We start from the raw sequence: 22,824 nt of genomic DNA, 5'->3' as shown, positions 1-22,824 counted from the left end.
AATTTTAAATTCTATTCTAGAATCAACAGGAAGCCAATGAAGAGAGGCCAATATGGGTGAGATATGCTCGCTCCTTCTAGTCCCCATTAGTACTCTATTAGAGTATTAGTACTCTAGCTGCAGCATTTTGAATTAACTGAAGGCTTTTCAGGGAACTTTTAGGACAATCTGATAATAATGAATTACAATAGTCCAGCCTAGAGGAAATAAATGCATGAATTAGTTTTTCAGCATCACTCTGAGACAAGACCTTTCTAATTTTAGAGATATTGCGTAAATGCAAAAAAGCAGTCCTACATATTTGTTTAATATGCGCTTTGAATGACATATCCTGATCAAAAATGACTCCAAGATTTCTCACAGTATTACTACAGGTCAGGGTAATGCCATCCAGAGTAATGATCTGGTTAGACACCATGTTTCTAAGATTTGTGGGGCCAAGTACAATAACTTCAGTTTTATCTGAGTTTAAAAGCAGGAAATTAGAGGTCATCCATGTCTTTATGTCTGTAAGACAATCCTGCAGTTTAGCTAATTGGTGTGTGTCCTCTGGCTTCATGGATAGATAAAACTGGGTATCATCTGCGTAACAATGAAAATTTAAGCAATGCCGTCTAATAATACTCCCTAAGGGAAGCATGTATAAAGTGAATAAAATTGGTCCTAGCACAGAACCTTGTGGAACTCCATAATTAACCTTAGTCTGTGTAGAAGATTCCCCATTTACATGAACAAATTGTAATCTATTAGATAAATATGATTCAAACCACCGCAGCGCAGTGCCTTTAATACCTATGGCAGGCTCTAATCTCTGTAATAAAATTTTATGGTCAGCAGTATCAAAAGCAGCACTGAGGTCTAACAGAACAAGCACAGAGATGAGTCCACTGTCCGAGACCATAATAACTCAGACAGAACAATCTGAGAGAAAGAGTCTAACCAAATAGCAGCATTACTGAAAGCAGCCAAAGATAACGATACGTCTTTGGGATGGTTATGAGTAATTTTTTCTCTAATAGTTAAAATTTTATTAGCAAAGAAAGTCATGAAGTCATTACTAGTTAAAGTTAATGGAATACTCAGCTCAATAGAGCTCTGACTCTTTGTCAGCCTGGCTACAGTGCTGAAAAGAAACCTGGGGTTGTTCTTATTTTCTTCAATTAGTGATGAGTAGAAAGATGTCCTAGCTTTACGGAGGGCTTTTTTTATAGAGCAACAGACTCTTTTTCCAGGCTAAGTGAAGATCTTCTAAATTAGTGAGACGCCATTTCCTCTCCAACTTACGGGTTATCTGCTTTAAGCTACGAGTTTGTGAGTTATACCACGGAGTCAGACACTTCTGATTTAAAGCTCTCTTTTTTAGAGGAGCTACAGCATCCAAAGTTGTCTTCAATGAGGATGTAAAACTATTGACGAGATACTCTATCTCACTTACAGAGTTTAGGTAGCTACTCTGCACTGTGTTGGTATATGGCATTAGAGAACATAAAGAAGGAATCATATCCTTAAACCTAGTTACAGTGCTTTCTGAAAGACTTCTAGTGTAATGAAACTTATTCCCCACTGCTGGGTAGTCCATCAGAGTAAGAGGAAACAATTATTTCCTCACTGTCACATGTGACATCACCAAATGGCTGGAATGTCTACCGGCTCCGAACGATACAGCCTTGACCACAGCCTATTTGTTGATGAATCACATCCTTTCATTATTTGGACTATCTATCCACATAAACTCGGATAGAGGTTCACCCACTTCATCAGCGAAGTCATGCAACAACTCTGGCAAGTTCTGGGGGTAAAGGCCAACTTCCACATCAGCCACCACCCTCAGTTGTCAGGACAGGTGGAAAGGGCCAACCGAACTGTGGTGACTATCCTGCGCAAATATGTGGCAGACAACCACAGAGACTAGGATGTGAAACTTCCCCTGGTCCTCATGGCCATCCGGGTGACCCCTCACGAATCAACGGGTTTCACCCCTTTCCAAATGATGACAGGCCGTCAGATGACGCTCCCCCTCCACCTGCTGTACCAGCCAGGGGAGGCAAACATTGCAACAGCGTACACGGCTCAACAATACATAACTGACCTGACTGAACATCTGAAAGCCACCTTCTCCTTTGCTCAAAAACACTTGAACAAAAGCTCAGAAAGTTGAAAAGCCTACTATGACCAGAAGGCGTCCCATCATGAGATACAAGTGAGGGACAAGGTTTGGTATTACTCGTTCAGGCAACCCAGCCAGAAAACAACCAGCTTAACTTGTAAGTTGCTACCCCGTTGGACCGGACCGTATTTGGTGACTGACAAACTCTCCACCATCGTACACCAAATCAAGGTCAGCAAGGGTCAAAGAGAACCAGTTTTCAAGTGGGTACATCGCAACCAAATTAAGCCTCACAAAACCCACATGGGACTCACTGGGGATATCACAGTCACCGACAGAACTTAAAACCACTCATTGGGTCGAGAGGACGCAAAGAAGGAATATCGACACCTGCTGCATCCCAAACAATCGAGTCACACCAATCGAGACAAATTAAGAGAATACGTTTAACTTCAAACAAGACAAATAAAAAAAAACTCAGGTGATCTCACCAGCACCACCGTAGTGGAGGTGAACCACCGCGTGAATTCTGTCCTTAACATCAAAGAAGAAAAAGAGGCGACAGCCTAACACTCTATTTGAGAATCAGTCAGATAAATTAAACTCTGTGCTATAAGCCAGAAAAGCAATCTCAAACCATTTTAAGACAAATTTCTCACCATGTTTGTTGTGTTTGCAACCGTTGCCAAGCCCTCCCCAGACATGGTTGAATTCGGACCAGAATCGGGCATCGTCCTGAAGGACCAGCCCGGGTTATTGATAACAAATGCTGCCTCCGCACACAGAGGGTGTTCATCAGGCTTGACCCCACAGAAGTGTACAGAGCGAACTTCGCCAGCAGTACAGTGAAACTGGTCTACTGGGCAGGTAGCAGGTGGACCAAGTCTGTCCTGAAGCATGCTGAGGCAGACATAGTCCACATGCTATGCCAGATGGAGAAGTTCACAGTAATCCAACCAAAACTGAGTGGACTCAACAAGAGAGAGAAGAGGTTCATTGGAGGTCTGATAATGCAGTATTTTGACTCTCTTTGAGGCTCTTGCTTGCCTCTACTGGTGGTTGGCTCTCACTGCGGTATTGTATCACTTCCTGTTCCGGAGCACAGCGGTGTTTTTCTGTATCTGTTAGCTGTTTATTCTGTGCAGTTAGATTGATCTAGTTATCTAGATTACGACTTGTTTCCCAGTGTAATCTTTACGTGCCTTAACTAAAGCACTCCTTCTGCTGAATCACCTCTAAATTATTTACACATTATTCACTTTGCGTGTTTTTAGGAATCCGCTAGGTTAGCGTAGCTACTAGCTCTTAGCCGATTTAGCATGGCGGCTTCTCCTGTCTCTCCCGCACGTTTCTGCTCTGGGTGTGAAATGTTTAGTTATTCCTCGGCCTCCTTTAGCAGTAACGGTACTTGTAATAAGTGTAGCTTATTCGTAGCTTTGGAGGCCAGGCTGGGCGAATTGGAGACTCAGCTCCGCACCGTGGAAAATTCTACAGCTAGCCAGGCCCCTGTAGATGGTGCGGACCAAGGTAGCTTAGCCGCCGTTAGTTCCCCCCTGGCAGATCCCGAGCAGCCGGGAAAGCAGGCTGACTGGGTGACTGTGAGGAGGAAGCGTAGCCCTAAACAGAAGCCCCGTGTACACCGCCTAACCGTTTTTCCCCACTCGACGACACACCCGCCGAGGATCAAACTCTGGTTATTGGCGACTCTGTTTTGAGAAATGTGAAGTTAGCGACACCAGCAACCATAGTCAATTGTCTTCCGGGGGCCAGAGCAGGCGACATTGAAGGAAATTTGAAACTGCTGGCTAAGGCTAAGCGTAAATTTGGTAAGATTGTAATTCACGTCGGCAGTAATGACACCCGGTTACGCCAATCGGAGGTCACTAAAATTAACATTAAATCGGTGTGTAACTTTGCAAAAACAATGTCGGACTCTGTAGTTTTCTCTGGGCCCCTCGCCAATCAGACCGGGAGTGACATGTTTAGCCGCATGTTCTCCTTGAATTGCTGGCTGTCTGAGTGGTGTCCAAAAAATGAGGTGGGCTTCATAGATAATTGGCAAAGCTTCTGGGGAAAACCTGGTCTTGTTAGGAGAGACGGCATCCATCCGACTTTGGATGGAGCAGCTCTCATTTCTAGAAATCTGGCCAATTTTCTTAAATCCTCCAAACTGTGACTATCCAGGGTTGGGACCAGGAAGCAGAGTTGTAGTCTTACACACCTCTCTGCAGCTTCTCTCCCCTTGCCATCCCCTCATTACCCCATCCCCGTAGAGACGGTGCCTGCTCCCAGACCACCAATAACCAGCAAAAATCTATTTAAGCATAAAAATTCAAAAAGAAAAAATAATATAGCACCTTCAACTGCACCACAGACTAAAACAGTTAAATGTGGTCTATTAAACATTAGGTCTCTCTCTTCTAAGTCCCTGTTGGTAAATGATATAATAATTGATCAACATATTGATTTATTCTGCCTAACAGAAACCTGGTTACAGCAGGATGAATATGTTAGTTTAAATGAGTCAACACCCCCGAGTCACAGTAACTGTCAGAATGCTTGTAGCACGGGCCGGGGCGGAGGATTAGCAGCAATCTTCCATTCCAGCTTATTAATTAATCAAAAACCCAGACAGAGCTTTAATTCATTTGAAAGCTTGTCTCTTAGTCTTGTCCATCCAAATTGGAAGTCCCAAAAACCAGTTTTATTTGTTATTATCTATCGTCCACCTGGTCGTTACTGTGAGTTTCTCTGTGAATTTTCAGACCTTTTGTCTGACTTAGTGCTTAGCTCAGATAAGATAATTATAGTGGGCGATTTTAACATCCACACAGATGCTGAGAATGACAGTCTCAACACTGCATTTAATCTATTATTAGACTCTATTGGCTTTGCTCAAAAAGTAAATGAGTCCACCCACCACTTTAATCATATCTTAGATCTTGTTCTGACTTATGGTATGGAAATAGAAGACTTAACAGTATTCCCTGAAAACTCCCTTCTGTCTGATCATTTCTTAATAACATTTACATTTACTCTGATGGACTACCCAGCAGTGGGGAATAAGTTTCATTACACTAGAAGTCTTTCAGAAAGCGCTGTAACTAGGTTTAAGGATATGATTCCTTCTTTATGTTCTCTAATGCCATATGCCAACACAGTGCAGAGTAGCTACCTAAACTCTGTAAGGGAGATAGAGTATCTCGTCAATAGTTTTACATCCTCATTGAAGACAACTTTGGATGCTGTAGCTCCTCTGAAAAAGAGAGCTTTAAATCAGAAGTGTCTGACTCCGTGGTATGACTCACAAACTCGTAGCTTAAAGCAGATAACCCGTAAGTTGGAGAGGAAATGGCGTCTCACTAATTTAGAAGATCTTCACTTAGCCTGGAAAAAGAGTCTGTTGCTCTATAAAAAAAAAAAGCCCTCCGTAAAGCTAGGACATCTTTCTACTCATCACTAATTGAAGAAAATAAGAACAACCCCAGGTTTCTTTTCAGCACTGTAGCCAGGCTGACAAAGAGTCAGAGCTCTATTGAGCTGAGTATTCCATTAACTTTAACTAGTAATGACTTCATGACTTTCTTTGCTAACAAAATTTTAACTATTAGAGAAAAAATTACTCATAACCATCCCAAAGACGTATCGTTATCTTTGGCTGCTTTCAGTGATGCCGGTATTTGGTTAGACTCTTTCTCTCCGATTGTTCTGTCTGAGTTATTTTCATTAGTTACTTCATCCAAACCATCAACATGTTTATTAGACCCCAATCCTACCAGGCTGCCCAAGGAAGCCCTACCATTATTTAATGCTTAGATCTTAAATATGATCAATCTATCTTTGTTAGTTGGCTATGTACCACAGGCTTTTAAGGTGGCAGTAATTAAACCATTACTTAAAAAGCCATCACTTGACCCAGCTATCTTAGCTAATTATAGGTCAATCTCCAACCTTCCTTTTCTCTCAAAAATTCTTCAAAGGGTAGTTGTAAAACAGCTAACTGATCATCTGCAGAGGAATGGTCTATTTGAAGAGTTTCAGTCAGGTTTTAGAATTCATCATAGTACAGAAACAGCATTAGTGAAGGTTACAAATGATCTTCTTATGGCCTCGGACAGTGGACTCATCTCTGTGCTTGTTCTGTTGGACCTCAGTGCTGCTTTTGATACTGTTGACCATAAAATTTTATTACAGAGATTAGAGCATGCCATAGGTATTAAAGGCACTGCGCTGCGGTGGTTTGAATCATATTTGTCTAATAGATTACAATTTGTTCATGTAAATGGGGAATCTTCTTCACAGACTAAAGTTAATTATGGAGTTCCACAAGGTTCTGTGCCAGGACCAATTTTATTCACTTTATACATGCTTCCCTTAGGCAGTATTATTAGACGGTATTGCTTAAATTTTCATTGTTACGCAGATGATACCCAGCTTTATCTATCCATGAAGCCAGAGGACACACACCAATTAGCTAAACTGCAGGATTGTCTTACAGACATAAAGACATGAATGACCTCTAATTTCCTGCTTTTAAACTCAGATAAAACTGAAGTTATTGTACTTGGCCCCACAAATCTTAGAAACATGGTGTCTAACCAGATCCTTACTCTGGATGGCATTACCCTGACCTCTAGTAATACTGTGAGAAATCTTGGAGTCATTTTTGATCAGGATATGTCATTCAAAGCGCATATTAAACAAATATGTAGGACTGCTTTTTTGCATTTACGCAATATCTCTAAAATCAGAAAGGTCTTGTCTCAGAGTGATGCTGAAAAACTAATTCATGCATTTATTTCCTCTAGGCTGGACTATTGTAATTCATTATTATCAGGTTGTCCTAAAAGTTCCCTAAAAAGCCTTCAGTTAATTCAAAATGCTGCAGCTAGAGTACTGACGGGGACTAGCAGGAGAGAGCATATCTCACCCATATTGGCCTCTCTTCATTGGCTTCCTGTTAATTCTAGAATAGAATTTAAAATTCTTCTTCTTACTTATAAGGTTTTGAATAATCAGGTCCCATCTTATCTTAGGGACCTCGTAGTACCATATCACCCCAATAGAGCGCTTCGCTCTCAGACTGCAGGCTTACTTGTAGTTCCTAGGGTTTGTAAGAGTAGAATGGGAGGCAGAGCCTTCAGCTTTCAGGCTCCTCTCCTGTGGAACCAGCTCCCAATTCAGATCAGGGAGACAGACACCCTCTCTACTTTTAAGATTAGGCTTAAAACTTTCCTTTTTGCTAAAGCTTATAGTTAGGGCTGGATCAGGTGACCCTGAACCATCCCTTAGTTATGCTGCTATAGACGTAGACTGCTGGGGGGTTCCCATGATGCACTGTTTCTTTCTCTTTTTGCTCTGTATGCACCACTCTGCATTTAATCATTAGTGATCGATCTCTGCTCCCCTCCACAGCATGTCTTTTTCCTGGTTCTCTCCCTCAGCCCCAACCAGTCCCAGCAGAAGACTGCCCCTCCCTGAGCCTGGTTCTGCTGGAGGTTTCTTCCTGTTAAAAGGGAGTTTTTCCTTCCCACTGTAGCCAAGTGCTTGCTCACAGGGGGTCGTTTTGACCGTTGGGGTTTTACATAATTATTGTATGGCCTTGCCTTACAATATAAAGCGCCTTGGGGCAACTGTTTGTTGTGATTTGGCGCTATATAAAAAAATTGATTGATTGATTGATTGATAATGGCAGCCTCAGCTGTAGGATCCCTCTTCAATTTTGGCTTATCAGCAGTTAACACCATCATGCTATCAATGGTAAAGAGACACGTTAGCGAGCTCCAAGAGGTAATCCCTGAAATACAGGCTCAGCTTAACATACAGAGAGAAGGTCTCGAAACCATCGGACAAACTGTATGAGACACTTACCCCCATACCAACGTGCTCCAAAAGACCGTGGGCGTACTTGACCAACAAACGTCACTGTTGCAGGAAGACTATGCACACACACAGATGTTGAGTATGCTCATGTCGGACATGACCAGGGACGTCGGATCTTCCATTGACAGCCTCGCTGTCGGTAGGATTCCACCCTACATTGTTCCTTTAAGCCTGGTCCACCAACTTCTAGAGTCCGCAACCCATAGCCTAGTCACGCCACTACAAGCTCACCTTGCGTATGCATTGGAAGCTCAATCCCAATCTATGTAAATCCAGAGGATCTGGAAATGGCGTTTCTAATTAACTTGCAGATTGTCACTACTGAAAACATCTACAGGCTCAAAAGTGTCGTGAACCTTAAGATCCACACACCACCCGTAGTGGCTTTCAACGATGCTAACCCTGAGCTATACCTAGTGCCGAATCTCAAAATGTGCACTGTCACTAAGGAAATCCATTATCTGTGTCCCAGCAAGCCTTTCATTCGAGATGACACCGCTGGCATCTGCGGTCTCAAAACACTTACCGGGACAAATCACTGTCCAACAACCATCATGCCATTCCGCCAAGTCACGGACACTCGGGTCGAGGTAATAGGACAACGCTGGTTAGTCAACACCCCCAAAAAATCAGCCCTACTAGTATACGACCATCATGCCACATCGACTCGTATCGTACTTCCGCGAAAAATTTTGTGGGTCACAGTACCCGAAAACGCCCTGCTCCGTACTGGTAAGGTATCTCTCTACCACCTGCATCCTGACCAATACGAAGGCGCTATTGAAGTGTCCAACTTTTACAACCAAACCGCTATCAAACTGGACCAACAGACCCTGGAGAAAATCCAGTATGAGGGCTCTCAAGTCATCGACATGGCCCCGATAGATAAGGTTTTGAAAGAGATTCGAAATCAAGATCTCAGACCCTACCAAGCCCTATCATATGCTTGGTGTACTCCTGACACCCTGTTGTTTGTGGCCATAATCGTCGGTTACTTGACTACCCTCGGCTTAGCTCTGTGGGTGCGCAGATATGCCAATACCCTTCAGAATGGTATTCTCGATGTATTCTCAGGTGTTCTCGAGCCCTCGCCAGACAAGCCCGAAGAAAACGACATACGGCCGAACCATCTGAAGACATCGAAGCTCACCCAAGTTTAGACCGAGAACCCGAAACCAACCAGGTATCCGAGCTACTAAATTTGGATTAGCTAAACCTGCGATGAATAATGTAAATAAATAGGCAAATGTAGGATGTGGTACCATAGTCGGACCACTTTAGCATGTAGTAGTCACCCTAAGCCACTCTGCTAGTCTGACACTAACCCTCCTCAGCCTCACCGCCAGTGGAAGACATCACCCACCAACCTGCACAGCCTTCCTTTCGATTCAATGTTGGAGACCCAAAGTCGAATCAAGTGGGGGAATGTAGCGGAAAGCTGTGATAAACCAACTAACATCTTATGTTTGCACAAACAAAAGCTCTGAAGTTTCTTCAAAGAAAAAGAAAAGGATAAACTCCATACAGCAAGGTCTGGTATATCTCCAGGTGTCAAAGCGGAGATGCTCCGGCCAGGCACAAGTTGGCTCTGTGTCAAACCCCCACCACTAATCATGATTTAAGACTCCCCAAAGTGCATTCCTCATGGAGCTGTGAATTATCTTATCAGTACACCAAACCAGATGTGTCAGCTCCCCTCTACCATAAAAAAAACCTCCACAGAAAGACATACTTTCTTCACCAAAAGTCCTAAAAGAGGTATTCCTACCTAGACTAAAGGAAAAAAAACAACTCACTGAAGGATTACCATCAATCTACTGATTATTGCAAAGCTTCCTTGGTTGAAATCGGCCCAGAATTACGTTTTCCACAGTTTTACACATAAATACCAAATCCATCCATGGAACAAGAGTGACCCCTGTTGGATGATTTGGGAAAGGGCAGGTTACCAACTCCTGCAGTCTTAAGTGTAACCATGTTTTAAAGGAAAAATTTCATTGTACGAGGTCTATTAGAAAAGTATCCGACCTTATTATTTTTTTCAAAAACATATGGATTTGAATCACGTGTGATTGCGTCAGACAAGCTTGAACCCTCGTGCGCATGCGTGAGTTTTTCCACGCCTGTCGGTTGTGTCATTCACCTGTGAGCAGGCTTTGAGTGAGGAGTGGTCCACCCCCTCGGCGGATTTTCATTGTCAGGAAATGGCGGAATGATTTGGGCTTTTTTTCCATCAGAATTTTTTTTAGAAACTGTTAGAGACTGGCAGCTGAAAACCATTCGAAAAATTCATCTGGCTTTCGGTGAAAATTTTATGGGCTTCACAGAGAATAAGGACTTTTACTACAGCTTTAAGGACAGCTTTATGGACACTCGGCACGCCGCGCTCTGTGCCGCCATCTAGAGCCACAAACCACCGGATCAATTCTATACGGATGGCTCTGTGGAGACAGGACCGTCGTGTGCACTTTCTCTGGTTATCACAAGAGCTGGACATCAACCATTTTCCACCAGATTTCACTTTTAACAAGAAATTTTGTCATGGAAAGCCGAGCGGAGGCTTCGCGTGTCACGACCGATTTGCTGATGGCACGAGACAAAGGAACACCTCTGTTTTGGTCTCACAGGACGGCTTTGAGATGGAGTTCAGACAGCTGTCGGTGGTTTTTCCATCGAGTGATTATCCGAGAAATTGTGGATGTGCCTGGACATGCCAGAACATATCCCGTCTTCATCACAGCGTTGCTTTGCACCATGCGGCACCGCCGCGACGCGCGGAATTCCTCCGCACATCTGTCTCAATGTGCTGAAAAAGTGCTGATGTCCACGTCTTTTCACAATTCCTGTGCTAGTCAGACGACGTCCCGGATAAAACACAGCGTCCAGTTTGGAAATGAACGGCACATTCCACTGTTACAGGAGTTTTTGTCATGGAAAGAGGAGCGGAGGCTTCACGCGTCGTGGCGGTGCCGCATGGCGCACAGCAACAGCGTGATGAAGCCTCACGGGACATGTTCTGGCATGTCCAGGCACATCCACAATTTCTCGGATAATCACTCGATCGAAAAACCACCGACAGCTGTCTGAACTCCATCTCAAAGCTGTCCTGTGAGACCAAAACGGAGGTGTTCCTTTGTCTCACTCCATCAGCAAATCGGTCGTGACACGCGAAGCCTCCGCTCGGCTTTCCATGACAAAATCTCTTGTTAAAAGTGAAATCTGCCGGAAAATGGTTGATGTCCAGCTCTTGTGATAACCAGAGAAAGTGCCCACGACGGTCCGTCTCCACAGAGCCATCTGTTTAGAAATGATCCGGTGGTTTGTGGCTCTCGATGCCGGCACGGAGCGCGGCGCGCCAAGCATCCTTAAAGCTGTCCTTAAAGCTGTAGTAACAGTCCTTATTCTCTGTGAAGCCCGTAAAATTTTCACCGAAAGCCAGATAAATTTTTCGAATGGTTTCCAGCTGCCAGTCTCTAACAGTTTCTGAAAAAATTCTGATGGAAAAAAAGCCCAAATCATTCCGCCATTTCCTGACAATGAAAATCCGCAGAGGGGGTGGACCACTCCTCACTCAAAGCCTGCTCACAGGCGAATGACGCAACCGACAGGTGTGGAAAAACTCATGCTTGCGCACGAGGGTTCAAGCTTGTCTGACGCAATCACACGTGATTCAAATCCATATGTTTTTTGAAAAAAATAATAAGGTCGGATACTTTTCTAATAGACCTCGTATTGCTGTAACAAAAAAAAAGAGAAAAGAAAATCACATGTGACTCTTTTCACTTCATGCATGAAAGTATCATACCTGATGTGTTATGCTCTGTTCATTGTGAAACGTTTAGTGTGTTTTTCACGTATGTTTGTGTGGTATATAATTCCGGATAAAACCAGTTACAAGATTTATTCTACAGGACTTGTTTGGTTTTTGAAGCGGGAATTTTGGAGCCACGCGGATTTATATCTATAGAGGGTTTTCATGTGATGCATCGGTCACGTCATTTTGTGTCCCGTGGCCATTCTGGATTACAGCGCGGTGGCCGCTGTGTTACGCTACGTGCATTTGGCGAACACTTTCAGAATCTTTAACGTCGGTGTGAAGAAGCCTCACTGCACCGTGGCGCTGAGAGAAATCCGCCGCTACCAGAAATCCACTGCTCCCAGAATTTTATTTTATTTTATTCAGCAATAAAATTATATAAGAATACATAAAAATACTGCCGAGGATAACACAAGAATGCTTCCAATATGGATGCTTATTTACATTGTGGTCCTCGAGCACCGAGCTGCTGATCCACAAGCTGCCCTTCCAGCACCTGGTGAGAGAAATCACTCAGGACTTCAAGACGACCTCCGCTTTCAGAGCTCCGCTGTGATGCTCTGCAGGAGGCTGGCAAGGCTGACCTGGTCGGCAGCTTCCTAGTTCACAATATCGCAGTGTGACACTGTCGGCCAGTTCGTTACATCACCACTAAATTCACTATCTGGTATAAGATACGGATCCACTGAACCAACTGCTACACATCTATCATGATAAATAGCTTTATCTCGAGGATTTAAAGCATCGTAATAATCTTACATTCTCTCCATTTTTCTATCACGCGCCAGCCTCCTTGTAATCCAGAATGGAGAAGGCACCTGTCCTGAAGCAACTCGGTCATGTGATTGAAAATCCTCTATATAAAACTAGACAAAAGAATCTCCAGAAACTACATTACCCAGAATTCTTGGGGGTGGAGCTTGTTAAACCTTTAAAAGAGCTCGCGCCCGGGAATTCGCTCTCTTTGCTCTTGCCTTTTTGCCTTCTTACCTTTCTGCTCTCAACTCTTGTGCACCTTTCGTTTTCCATAGTCTGAAGACGCTGCCTAACCATCAAAGATTTAAGACCTTTGTTTAAAAGCCACATGCTACTTAAAACTCCTTTCTTGTTTTGCGCAATTACGTTTTCCGACAGATAACTTTTGCAACTTTTGTCAAGTTAAACGTGCAGGCGCATTTAATTTCCTTTTTCGATTTTTTAAATTAAAACCTTTTTATTCTTCAAACTCCAGATTCCTTTCATGAACATTTTTCTTCTAAAGTCAGCTATTTTTGCATTGAGTTTTGATTTGACTCAGCTACCAAAAAAGACGACAACAAAAGACAAATTTTTTTGATTTTTGGTAGAGAATAAAGATGCTCAAAACTTTATTCTGATGAGCCAGACTCCAGAGTACTGCAGAGAAAAACATCCAGGTCAGCTGAGATGTTCAACAGCGACTTGAACCGCCACCGCAAAATCACAGCACAATAACAACGATCGTTCCTGCAACCGACGAAATCGAGTGGGTCGGACCGGCAGAGCCTCTCTGTCAAGGTCCCTGAAGAAGCTGTGTGGTGGACGGAGCGTCCACTGAACGGAGACGATTCCAGTATCGGACCTCGTGGAGACCAGCTGCAGCGCTGCTGCAAAGTAAGACCGGGCTATGATGTCAGAATGAAACAGAGTGGTTTTATTTAACTCTATTCAAAATCATTAATCTTCTCTCAAGTACCAGATGATTTGAACGTCATATAATCATTGCTCATTGAATGTCGTCATCATTAAATTGCTCACTGTGATATGTCCTGTTATTTAACTCCTGCCAGAGTGAAATAAATATCTTAAACATGTGAAGTTGTCTGTGATTTTTGTATGGTTTTACAGAGGGTGTCGGATCTGACCTGCGGAGCGTACCCCTTAGAAATTGAGACTGATTTTAATATTTCCTATCGACTGACCCTAAAATGAATTATATTATAACCTTGTTATAGATCATCCAGGCAGCAATAGGTGGTACCCCGTTTTCGAGGTACAATTAAGTGATAATTTCAAATATTCCAAATATATTCTTCCTGTGACTTTCATCCTACAAAATTCATATTTGTTTACTTTAAGACTCACTAAAATGTTATTGACATAGAAAACCCGTAAAGCCTACTTTTAGTACACAGAAAATTCACAGGAGGTATTGATAAGGAATCAGATTGGCATTGATATCAATAAAATATTATCAATACCCATCCCTAATAGAATTAATATTATTTATGCCAAAGACATTTAAAAACACACAGAGATGTTTCTCCCACACTTTGAAAACCCCTGGTCTATAGGCTTTGAAGGACTATGTCAAAACTATTTCACAGATTCTCACCAAATTTGCACCACAGATTTGCAGCTTGCAGTTTGGAACTCCCTGTTCCAAAGTGCAAGAGATCACTGGAACGAAACAATAAAGGAATGATCTATTTTCAAGAGTTAAATGTTTTACTTTTAATTTTACTTATGAGACATATATCAGATTTTATGTTGACATAATGTACCAAACTGTCATTGCTGATATGAACTCATTAACATGTCTTAATTCCAGTCCTGTGCAAATGTTTGTCTTAATTCCAGTCCTGTGCAAATGTTTGTTGTACATTATGTCAACATAAAATCTAAGACATTTATCTTAATGAGTTCATAACAGCAATGACAGTTCAAGTAAATTCACAATTCAAGTTCAAGAAGAGTGTGTCTACTTACAAAGGAGACCCATCAGTCAGAGAAATGAGGGAGCAGAAGGCCGAAGAGGCCAAAAGCCACAGCAGAGTCCTGCCCATCCTGATCTACTGTCAATGTAGACTCTCAATCTGCAGAAACCACCTTTTATCTTCTTGCTTGCCACCCCCCACCCCCCACCCCGGCTTCTCATCCTACCACATTTCAGAAGTTATGAAACATGTTGAAACCCACAAACAATTACACGATTTCCCAGCAGCAGTTGAGCAAGTGCCCTGTTCTGATTGATGTTATCTCCACTGTGAAGAAAAGACAAACAACAGAAAATCAATGAAGGCTGCATGTTGGAGTTTTTCCTTTAGCTGCAAGTTAATGATCGCAGTTCATTCATGTAACATTTCTGACAGCTCCTTATTTTCCTCAATTTTGAGAATCTGGCTTGAAAAATGTTGTTAATTCAGGAGTGACTATATCTAGGGTGCCACCTGCTGGAAGGGCACTGCTGCAAGCCCTCAACCCCCCCCCAAACAAAAAAAGCTTGTCCATTTGTCTGGGACAAATAAAAAAAAACATGACTGGACAGCATAGATCATATCTAACTTTGCCCCAATCAGATAAGGCAAATTTTTCTTTCTGAAGTGGTGAAATAAATTTTTGTGTGTTGTTGAGAGTTTCGGTGCTTTCCCGACAGTGTGTATATATTGTGCACATTGTGACGGCAGCCTGTGAAAAATAGCCTTGTGTGGGGCTGTGAAGCGCAAAAGCTGCACTGATAAATCCATCCGCACATGAAAACTCGGTTTAAATCCGATAAGAATCCCTCAGATAAAGGTGTTTTTTGATTAGTCGATTGATTCACTTAAAAAAGTGTGCTCTCTCACTCCAAGGGGTCAGCACACAGCGGCGTGTTTTGTTTTTTAATACTTAAACAAGCTGCTTCACTTTCGCATTCAAAAATCAGGAGATAAGCACCATTACATTAATAACAGGCCCATTTCAGTACTTTCCCAGTTCACTAAAATGTTTGAAAAACCATTTTTGAATGGTTTTTAATTGATTTGACAGTTTTATTGAGAAACAGCTGCTGACTGAAAGTCTATATGGATTTAGAAACATCAGATTGACGTCTTTGGCACTGATTGATCTGATAGAAAAAAATAAGTGAGAGTACTGATACAAAAAAAGGCACTTGGAATATTTCTTGAGCTGAAGAATGCATTTGACACAGCGAATCATAATATATTCATAAGAAAAATGGAAAAGTGTGGCTTTTGAGGTATTGTTCTAAAGTGGTTAAATAGCTATTTACTTGTGTATGTACTTGTGTATTTACTTATTTGTATGTGAGGTACTCCACATGCCCAGAATGGGTATGTGGAGTACCTCATGGATCAGTTTTAGCTCCTAAAATGTTTGAAATGTATATCAATGACATTTCCAAAGTATCAAATATCTTGCAATTTGTGTTATTTGCAGATGATACAAATATTGTCTGCTCAGGTGTGGAACTACAACAGCTTTTGGAGGTCACTGAGGAAACAAATAAATTGAAAAAGTTGTTTGATATGAATAAACTGTCTTTACATTTGAACAAAACTACTTTTATGTCATTTAGGAGTGATAGGAATAAACTGGAAGTAAATTTCCTGATTTGATCCAGTTTAAAACAGCACTAATAATATTCAGAGCAAGAAAAAAATTACTTCCAAATAGTATCAAGGATCTGTTTTCAGAAAGAAATGGGCAGCATGATTTGGCTGATTTGGCTGCTATGGTTCGTCAAAATTTGGTGAGCGTTTTGGAGCACGCCATTTCACGCTATTTCACTTCGAACGGCTGTCACGCCCACATACTTGATCGTGGATCCTTCAAACTTGCTGGACATGATTAGGGCTCCACCCTGAACATCTGCATATATTAACTTCCCACCGAACGCATAGCACCCCGCGGTGGTAACCAGTGTTAATTTTGACAAGAAATTTTAATTTAGTCTTAGTCTTTTGACTAAAATTCTTTTAAATTTTAGTCTAGTTTTAGTCATCTAATTTAGATTAATTTTAGTCTAATTTTAGTAGACTAAAATTGCTTTTTATTTTAGTTGACTAAAATAGGAAGCAATTTTTGTCAACTAAATCAATCACCAATATAGTCAGACAAGATTTTTCTTTCTTCTAATGCAATAATTTTCAACCTCAGAATATGCAAATGAACAATCCTATTGGAACTGTAATTTAATAGGCAAAACACATTTCAGATCATTTCAACAAAATAATTGCATTTCATTTCTCAGTTAACTTTCAATGAATAGTGCAAATGAAAGTACAAAGTCACAATTGCCTGAGTAAACAGCCTATTCAAGTAACAAGTAACTTAACTTTCCTAATGCATATATTGTAATGTATACAACAGTAACAAATAGAATTCACCAGCTGTAAAAAAAAAAAAGAAAAAAAGTGCATAATATTGGATGCACAACATTACAAAGGCCTTCTGCAAAATGTTCCAAAAAATACTGATGACAACAAACACTGGTTTCATTCAAATACTACAAAAAAGTTACCGGACCATAGGATTCTTAAGATTACAGCTGAACAATAATGTCCTGATAATATTAAAATACTTGGTACATTGGTTGGTTTTAAAAGGCTTTACAAAAATAATATATTTACCCGTTATAGGTTGAAGGATTAGGTTTCCATTTTGTCACTGTTCACTCTTACTTGTTTGGTTGTGTTTTGAAATTTTGTGATTAAGTTAAATTGTTTCTTTTCTCTCTTTTCTTGTACAGCTATTATGACCATATGTGTAGGTGTGTGTGTATGTGTATATATATATATATATATATATATATATGTGTGTATGTGTATATGTATATATGCATTCTTTATTTTTAATGGTATAAGGGGAGGGTGCTTATAAGCTTTGCTTCTGCCTTCACCCTACCCGTCACAAGGGTTTTCATATGTTGTTTCTTTTATGTTTTGTTATTCCCTTTGTTGTTGCTCAGCTGTGTGCCGGATAAATAAATAAATTCAATTCAATTCAAATTCACCAATAAATTTAAGAATCTTTAATCAAAAGTGCATTGACATCAACAGTACTTAACCCTGTTGCTACAACAACGCCGGCAATATGGAATTTACTTTACTTTATATTTATTTACTTTGTTTCATTTTGAGGAAAGCACTTCGTGCTAATATGACTGTTGCTCTGTTACGTTTACCCCTTGTGAGGTCACCAATGACACGAACACTCTCTCAGCAAAAGCTTGGGAAGCTGGCATTGACAATAGATCTAATACTATTGGTTTCAAACTGTGATACAAAGAGTCACATTTCTGTAGCCAAAATGAGATTCCTGTTTCACAAGTAATGCTCTGAGAGAGCTCCTCCTTATATTTTCTTAACTGCTGTCTAATGCTACACACAGACACCTTTGGCTTAGATTTTGTATGACATTTAGACAGAAACCTGAAGATTGGTTGCTTTGAGGAGGATGATGGTGCTGGGTCACATGCTGGTAAAGGATTTGATCCATTCAGTTGCTGTACATCATCATTGTCATCATTATCAGGTGGCTGACCCTCTTGTGGCTGAGCGCACTGGAACACATACTTCTCTGCCTGCTTGAGAAGTTCCTGAATATTGTCATTATCAGCCATATCAAGTAGGGCCTCACATACAGTAGGGTTGAGAAAGCATGCAGCTGCTACGAGGGGAGAAAACTGATGATCTGAAGGATCCAATACCCAGCCAAAACGCTGGTTCATATTGCCTTTCATTTTTCGAGCAAGAGCTGCAAAGTCACGATGATTTGTATTTTGTTCAAAATCAGTAAGATGGCTGAGCAGATCTAAGAGGGTAGGGACTATCAGTGACATTGTCATTGTGTCACTCTGAAGAGTTTGTGTGTGTTCAGCAAAAGGCAACAAAAGTTCATGAGCTTGAGCTTTTGCCATTCACTAGAAAGTAAGCTGTCCCACCCCATCTCATTTGCTACTTGGCAAAGGGAATCTTTAATCTTTAAGAGTTGTGCAATCATGTTATAAGTGCTTGACCAACGTGTGGGGCAAACATTAACACCAATTAGGCCACACTCATCTAAAATCTTCTGGGTAGCCACAGATGATTTGTGAAAGAGCTTCACAATTGATCGCACTTTGTCCAGGATCCTCTTGAGACTTGCCTCCTTGTTTATCATGTGAACTACAAGCTGCAGCATGTGGACCACACAGGGCATTCGTTCCATGTCCATGTCAATGTCAATGTTTTGGTAACTACCAAAAGAGGAAATATGCATCAATTTAGTAAATTAATTTACTGTAAAAACATAAATGCTTAAAGTGCTTAAAAACTTACCGCATCTTCTCCTCTGTGTCACTTTCACCCAGGGGTGTCTCTTCTTGGTCATCAGAGCTGGTCTCTTCTTCCTCTGGAGTACTCTGTTTAAAGGCAGCCACCGTATTGCTACCATTGTCAGTAATTACTGTGACAATTTTCTAATTTGAAATGCCCCATTCTTGGATGCAATTATCAGCGCATGCCTTAATGGACTGAGCTGTTGGGATTTTCTCCCCGTTTGTGCACATTTAAGATTATTTTGGAGTTTATTTAATGGTGTTTTTTGGTATAAGTTACTTGTTCATGTTGTTTCTTGTGGGTGGTCTGGGCCCCCTTGTCCCACCCCTTGATCCTCACCTGTTAGTCTGGTTCCACTTTGCTTTAACTCTGAGTATTGGTCATTTTTAGTTCTTAAAGTTTTTGTTCTTTTTCACATTATTTATGTTTAGTCCTTTATGCTCACACTTGATTTGCTCCTGAGTTCTTTCTTTGTTTGGGAGTTTATGATATCATTTAATATTATTTATTATGTCAGTTTCTCCATTTTTGCACTTTATTAACTCCTGAGTTCTATGTTGTGTTTATGAGTTTTCCTTCATTTTTTGATGGTTGTTTATTTTATGTTTGTCACTCACCCCTTGTAATTAGTTGCGCTGTTTGGTTGCGTTTAGTCTGCGTTAGATTCAGTCACCTCTTGTTTGTTCATTTCCGTTTGTTCTTGCTGATTCTCCTCACCTGTGATCATTTACGAGGGCTGTCAATAAAGTAACGGTCCTTTTTATTTTTTTCAAAAACTATATGGATTTCATTCATATGTTTTTACGTCAGACACGCTTGAACCCTCGTGCGCATGCGTGAGTTTTTCCACGCCTGTCGGTGACGTCATTCGCCTGTGAGCACTCCTTGTGGGAGGAGTCGTCCAGCCCCTCATCGGAATTCCTTTGTCTGAGAAGTTGCTGAGAGACTGGCGCGTTGTTTGATCAAAATTTTTTCTAAACCTGTGAGACACATCGAAGTGGACACGGTTCGAAAAATTAACCTGGTTTTCAGTGAAAATTTTAACGGCTGATGAGAGATTTTGAGGTGATTCTGTCACTTTAAGGACTTCCCACGGTGCGAGACGTCGCTCAGCGCTCTCAGCCGCCGTCGTCAGCCTGTTCAAGCTGAAAACCTCCACATTTCAGGCTCTATTGATCCAGGACGTCGTGAGAGAACAGAGAAGTTTCAGAAGAAGTCGGTTTCAGCATTTTATCCGGATATTCCACTGTTAAAGGAGATTTTTTTTAATGAAAGACGTGCGGACGGGCCCGCGCGTCGGGACGCAGCCGACGCGACGCTCCGCCACAGGAAAAACACCTCTGTTGAAAGCCTTAAGGACAAGTTGGAACATGTCCTGCTGTTAAACAATTTCTCATATACTCACTCCACTGAAAGCCATCAAAAGCCGCCTGGATTTTACAAATGGTTATCAACACGGAGGTGTTTTTCCTGTGCCGCCGCACCGCGTCGGCTGCGTCCCGACGCGCGGACCCGTCCGCACGTCTTTCATTAAAAAAATCTCCTTTAACAGTGGAATATCCGGATAAAATGCTGAAACCGATTTCTTCTGAAACTTCTCTGTTCTCTCACGACGTCCTGGATCAATAGAGCCTGAAATGTGGAGGTTTTCAGCTTGAACAGGCTGACGACGGCGGCTGAGAGCGCTGAGCGACGTCTTGCACCGTGGGAAGTCCTTAAAGCGACAGAATCACCTCAAAATCTCTCATCAGCCGTTAAAATTTTCACTGAAAACCAGCTTAATTTTTCGAACCGTGTCCACTTCGATGTGTCTCACAGGTTTAGAAAAAATTTTGATCAAACAACGCGCCAGTCTCTCAGCAACTTCTCAGACAAAGGAATTCCGACGAGGGGCTGGACGACTCCTCCCACAAGGAGTGCTCACAGGCGAATGACGTCACCGACAGGCGTGGAAAAACTCACGCATGCGCACGAGGGTTCAAGCATGTCTGACATAAAAACATATGAATGAAATCCATATAGTTTTTGAAAAAAATAAAAAGGACCGTTGCTTTATTGACAGACCTCGTAGGTTATTTGGTATTTAAGTTGTCACCTGTCAGTCTTTGGTTGTGGGTTCATTCTTCGTTGTTGGCTCTCCACGCACTCAGTGAGTACATGTTTTTCCTCCTTCTGTTGTTTGACAGTTTTCGCTGCAGTAATACACCGGGTCGGCGGTATGGATTTCTGGATCAAGCGTGGGATTTGGTGGAGGAAAATCCCTGGATTTTTGAACAGTTTCCAGAATTATATGAGTTGGATGATTTGTTTGAGGCAGACAGGCTTCCAGATTGGGTCTGGAGCTCGGAATCCCACCAGCCAGTAGGAGCTGCTTCTCCTCAAATTGATTATGACTGCTCTGAATCTGAGGATGGGTTTCTTTTTGACCAGGAGGGGGATCATTTCTTGGAGTCTGAGGAGGACTCTGAAGTCCTGGACCTCCGTAACACAGCAGAGGTCTTTTTTCAGATTCGGGATCTTTATTTAGATTATGTAGACAGCACTGAATGGACTGAACAAGATTCTATCTTAGATTCAGTGGATGTTCTCACGCATGCCGAACCTGGACTTCTGGCTGCTTATCCAGACCTTAATCATATTAGACCTCTTTTCATACAAAGACGAGTTCCCCCATACATTGACAACCCCATGGAGTTTTTGTATTCACCGGATCCACAGAATTCCACTGACTTTTGTGTTAACACCTCCATAGTAGCTGGGAGGTCCACGCCATGTCTGACTTCCTCATTGGCCCCAAATCCGTCCTCCCTTGTTCTCCCTACCTATTTAGTGCTCCCTTTACCGACAGACACTCAGTTTGACAAACATATGCACCATCAGTCTCCACAGACTAACACAATCCACACAACTCCCATACACATGCAACAAAATACACCAGACATCTCATCCACACTTCTTACCCACTCTCGTACCACAGACCCAATTATCTCACCTCCACAGCACCTTGACTCCATGTTTTGTTTGCCACAGCTGGTGAGTCACATTTCCCCGTTGGTAACCAGGTCGGTACCCCAGTCACCAGCTGCTTTGCCCCTGCCACCCGTACTTCAGGTCTCATCTGGTGGGGGTTGCATTTCAAAGAAAAGAAAGAAACACCGGTCCAAATCCGGCAAGAAGGACCATCAGCCATCTTCTGTTAGGGCTGCCGCTCCTGACCCAAAATCGCCATCTTGGTCTGAATTGAGAGCAGTTAGTGAGCTACCTGTTGCCTTTGGTTCCAGTTCAGGGGTAGTCGCAAGGTGACGCACCTCCTCTGCAGTGTTTTGCAGGTCGGGGAACGGTTCTGGACTTCTACAGCCTGACGGAGAGGTTCCAATGGAGCAGCCCACTGCCACGATGGAGTCCTGCATGGTTGGTGAAGGGCCGGTTGTCCCTCAAACCTACCACTTCAGTGGTCCTGGGGAGTCAGCAGACGCGGACTCATCAGATCCAGCACCTGAGAGGGGCAGGAGCCCCGAGTAATCAAGCAGCTTCATGCCTGCCTTCTCTTTGTCGTCAAATATGAAATGGGCCCATAAATCTTCCCTTCTTTATCTGCCGGCCATGGACATTTTGTCGTTTTTCTTTCGTGTCTCGTCATTTTCTCATAGTCTTTTGACTCTCTTCATCTGCCTCTGTTGTCTTCCCATGCACGGTCGAAACAGTGGCTTACTTCTTGTTACCGGTTAATAAGCTAAGCTCTGATTGGTTCTCCTCTCGTCTGCTCCCATCTCTTCCATCTGTTCCGTGGTTGTTTTACCGTTTCTCCCATCTTACCCACTGAACTCTACACTAGAGTTCAGTGACCTTACCATGATCTTAACCGTCTACTGATTGGATTTCCGTCTCGTCTTTTTTTCATTGGCGGGAATATAAATTAATTTAGTTATAGTTATCATCTCAAATAGGAGTTTTAT

General features: G+C 42.1%; 1 protein-coding gene across 1 annotated transcript in view; it reads right to left on the bottom strand.

Moving 5' to 3' along the window:
• The window catches only part of c3a.1 (complement component c3a, duplicate 1), a 259,058-nt gene extending 244,413 nt beyond the window's left edge, over positions 1–14,645 (bottom strand). Inside the window, exon 1 of the mRNA XM_034189134.1 lies at positions 14,535–14,645. Within this exon, the coding sequence (XP_034045025.1) occupies positions 14,535–14,611 (77 nt within the window). The 5' untranslated portion in view covers positions 14,612–14,645. The remainder of the gene's footprint in view (positions 1–14,534) is intronic.
• Positions 14,646–22,824: the final 8,179 nt, after the last annotated feature.

The sequence above is a fragment of the Thalassophryne amazonica genome, chromosome 15, assembly GCF_902500255.1.
Source record: "Thalassophryne amazonica chromosome 15, fThaAma1.1, whole genome shotgun sequence".
NCBI classification, from domain to species: domain Eukaryota; kingdom Metazoa; phylum Chordata; class Actinopteri; order Batrachoidiformes; family Batrachoididae; genus Thalassophryne; species Thalassophryne amazonica.
The sequence above is the reverse complement of the archived record's forward strand: the minus strand, read 5'-3'. Positions and strand labels throughout refer to the sequence as shown.